Source organism: Apium graveolens, chromosome 5, assembly GCF_009905375.1.
Source record: "Apium graveolens cultivar Ventura chromosome 5, ASM990537v1, whole genome shotgun sequence".
NCBI classification, from domain to species: domain Eukaryota; kingdom Viridiplantae; phylum Streptophyta; class Magnoliopsida; order Apiales; family Apiaceae; genus Apium; species Apium graveolens.
The window spans coordinates 225,708,987-225,713,042 of record NC_133651.1 but is presented as its reverse complement, the minus strand read 5'-3'; the positions used below and the strand labels follow the sequence as shown (position 1 = coordinate 225,713,042).

The 4,056-nt window shown below is 37.6% G+C and overlaps 1 protein-coding gene across 1 annotated transcript; it reads left to right on the top strand.

Moving 5' to 3' along the window:
* The first annotated feature begins 643 nt into the window (after positions 1 to 643).
* On the top strand, positions 644 to 2,309 carry LOC141661630 (putative fasciclin-like arabinogalactan protein 20). Its single transcript, XM_074468636.1, has one exon. It carries the CDS (start codon positions 773 to 775, stop codon positions 2,129 to 2,131), a length of 1,359 nt encoding a protein of 452 aa, XP_074324737.1. The 5' UTR covers positions 644 to 772; the 3' UTR covers positions 2,132 to 2,309.
* The last annotated feature ends 1,747 nt before the right edge of the window (positions 2,310 to 4,056 follow it).

Sequence of the window (4,056 nt, the reverse complement as noted above, 5' to 3'; positions counted from 1 at the left end):
CTATCTCACACCAATTTTATTTATGTCCTTCTCAAAATGAGTCTCAAACAAATGTAAATTTCGGTTGCATTGTTGAAGATATAAACATCTAAACCAATCTATTTTTTTAAGTCGAACAAATCAGTGAACTAACATTTTCATATTTGAAATACAAGATTTAATACTCTCGAGTACTTATATGTAAATATTTTTATCTAAAATTAAAATGTATATTTTTTTGTAGTTATAGAAATTTGATACCTTATTTACCATTACACAATTAATTAAAAAGATCCCTTAAATGTACATCTACAATTAAATTTATGAGATTAGTGTTACATAATCCGAATTGGTTAGCAAACTTTTTTTCATGATTGTGGCGTGTTTGAATCTGTGACGGCATATATACACACATTAAGTCACATCTTATTATTAGGAAAATTATCAATTATATGCAAATAAATGGTTGATACAGTAATTGTGTTCTTACCCTGCTTGCTGAATGTTAATAGTTCAAATAAGTTATGTGTAATTAATTAATTAAAAAAGTTAGTAATTATGATAACTGATTATACATTTGGAATCCAATTGTCTATATTTTAACGTTCATTTTAACGAGTAGTGAACGAAGTTCCTAATCCGTTAATACATTTCCACTCCAACCAATTATGCACCGCCACATACCCCCTTTCCCGCCAAAACCAACAACCTCCCCCTAAATACAAAACACATCATCTCTGCAACTTCAGTTAAAAACTGATCATCATCGTCATAATTACAATCATAATCAACAATGGCGAAACTCTCACTAACTCTCGCAACTCTCTCTCTCCTCCTTCTCTCTCTCATCTCTCTCGCCACCTCATTCCCCGCCCAAACTATCGCAAACGCCGTCGACGCTCTCTCCAACTCCGGCTACATCGCCATGTCGCTAACTCTCCAGCTCACATCCAACGCATTGCTAACTCCTCAGCTCCGCTCCGCCACAATCTTCTCACCGCCTGACGCCGCCTTTTCGCTCTCCGGTCAGCCGTCAATCTCGCTTCTCCAGCTCCACTTCGTTCCCGTCGCTTTCACAAGCGACGGCCTCAAATCTCTCCCGTACGGTACGAAAATACCTACCTTCTCTTCTACGCATTCGCTTACGGTTACGACAGCTTTTTCGAATAGTTCCGATAGTGTTTCGTTGAATAATGTAAATGTGACGGGATCGCCGATTTATGATGACGGAGCGTTAGTGATTTTCGGTGTGGAGAGGTTTTTCGATATCGAGTTTACGCCGGTAACGCCGATACAGAGTCCTAATTCGGATTTAGGATGTGTGTTGATGAAGGATTATCCGAGATTATCATCAGGAGGTTATTCGTTTCGAGAAGCTTCTGGAATGTTGAGGTCGAGAGGTTATGCGGTGATGGCGAGTTTTCTAGATATGCAGTTGTTAGGGTTTTTAGGTGATCCGAAACTCACTGTTTTTGCGCCTGTTGACGAATTGATGATTGAGAAGGTGAATGATTTTGCGGATTACTATTTGTTGTTTCTGAGGCATGTTGTTCCGTGTAAGCTTTCGTGGACGGATTTAGCGAATGTCGAGAATGGAACGGAGTTGCATACTTATTTGGAAGGCTTTAACTTGAATGTTACGAGATCGGATAATTTGTTTATGGTGAATGAAGTTGAGGTTACGTTTCCTGATATGTTTTATAGTGATTGGCTTGTTGTTCATGGTGTTCGTCAGATTCTTTCGTTGCGTACGAATTCGGATGAAGAGGGGAATGTTCCGGGTGATGATAGGTTTGGCGGTGATCAGAATCCGCAAATTGTGCCTCATAATGAAAGGTTTGGCAGTGATAGGAATTCGTCAATTGTGCCTAATAACGGAAGGATTGGTAGTGATCAGAATTCGTCGATTCTGCCTCCAACCGGAAGGATAGGAAGTGATCAGAATTCCTCGATTGTGCCTCCTAAGGGAAGGGTTGGCAGTGGTCAGAATTCGTCAAGTATGTCTAATAGCACAAGGCTTGGGAGTGCTCAGAATTCGTCAAGTATGTCTAATAGCACAAAGCTTGGCAGTGATCAGAACTCGTCAAGTGTGTCTAATGGCACAAGGCTAGGCAGTGATCACAACTCGTCAACTGCGCCTGGCTCGTCTTGAAGTTTGTGATTGTAATGCAGGATCAAAGATCACTAGTAGTATTCTCTGTTTTCCAAGTGTAAAGTGTCTCCTTTAATTGTTGTGTAGATGATTTAGTACTGTGGAAACTGCATTGGATTACAAGAATATCAATTTCTCAGATTGATGTATCATTCTCTGCTATCATTGTATATGGAAATTGTTGTTGATTGCAAAACATATTTGCTGTTCGATTATTATTCATTGGTTTTATGTCCTAAGAACTCAAATATCTTAATTCAAGTTTGAGGAGTGTCTCTACAATGTTGCTTAACATGAACAACCATTGATAGAAGAAGAAAGAAAAAGCTAGTAAATGAATTCACTGTTCCTTAGATTGCTAATCTTCAGAGTGAAAGCCAGGAGAGTGTTCTTACTTTAGCTACAAGGAGAGCTTCTTTCATATTGCTATACATGTGCACTTGTAGGCCTAATACCCATTACTATCATTTCTTGAAAAACATTGATACGTCATCCAACTTATTCTCATAGCAAAGATATCAGTGTTGAATACATTAGACATATGCCTGCCAGAAAGCAGACCCTATGTTTTCATCTGATCCCAATTTACCAGTGCCATAACCAGCCGTCTGTAGTTGCAAGAAATTCTAAAATGATTTAGATGTCCTCAGTAGCGGCTTAAAGAGTTGGCTTATTGCTGTTTTTGCAATTTCATGAAACATTGTTATGGCTTCATCATTCTTTTTCAGCCTTGCAATAAGCATTGGTAATAATTCCATAAGTGACTGCATCAGGCTGAAGTCCATTAGCCTTCTTTCTCTATAAACATAATCAGCATGTTCTGTTCTTAACACCAGGCTTCAAAGAAAATATTGTAAAACCTATTATATTCAGACAAATCAGGCTTCAATCTAAATTTTTCAATACTCTCAAACATGTCTACAGCTTCTTCAACCTTTCTAACTCTTGCAAACTGCCTTAGAATCAGCAAGAAATGTATCTCTGGCCAACCCACCTTTTTGGTTCATGTCACTTTTAAACACCAAATCATCTTGACTTTATTAACTCTCCCCAAAGCTTTGATCAAAGGAGTTGGAGCTATAAGCTTTGGGTTTATATCCACTTTGCTTTTAAGTTGCTTTGATGCCCATATGAAGAAAGATAATGCAAGCACAAAAGCAATATTTATCTTCTTTAAGACCTCCAAAACCGATACATGAGATATATTATTTGCAGCAGAGTTTAAGGCAAACTCAATGTCTGAATTATTATGACTATGATTCAGTAGTAATCTGAAGATTGTCTCCTGAATTCCTCGCAATTTTTTTGGACGCTAATTAAGCTCTGAGATATAAATGAAATTGATGTTAAAATTTCGAAGGGTTTGTAGACGAAAGAGAAGGAAAATAAACCAAGCTGTTGACTTTCTGGTTGTATTAATACGTAGTTTCTTATATATTTCTTCTCGTCTTCTTGGAAAAACTGAGGAAGACCCATCTGTGTTGCTGGTGCAGTATGGTTTGCGCTTCTGTTACATAGAAGATCATGACTTAATTCAAAACTACACCCCTGGTTCAATGAATAACAAATTACAAAATCATGCACTTTTAACTAAATAAATCTTATTTTACTTTAATGGGTAATCTTGTTTGCCATAGTCAGAACCGGTCACCACACATTCACAAAAAATGATTCAGGAATGAGTACTAACATCATTGTCTGCACAAAAACTTCAAAGACAGAGTTATAATTCTCAACCGCAGCTTTTACACTGAATTGTCCCGAGGAAGGGCTTATTTAACAATTTTTGGAAATAAATCAGATTGACAACATAGACCAGTGTCCAAATGTGAATTGATGCTTCCACAATTACAACGCTATGTTGAAGAACGTGGATGAGAACGAGTATACAACAACTGGAGGTCTGGAGCACAAAGATAGATTCT

Excerpts from the sequence above, each read along its gene's own strand:
- LOC141661630 (XM_074468636.1), top strand. The coding sequence starts at position 773 with ATGGCGAAACTCTCACTAACTCTCGCAACTCTCTCTCTCCTCCTTCTC.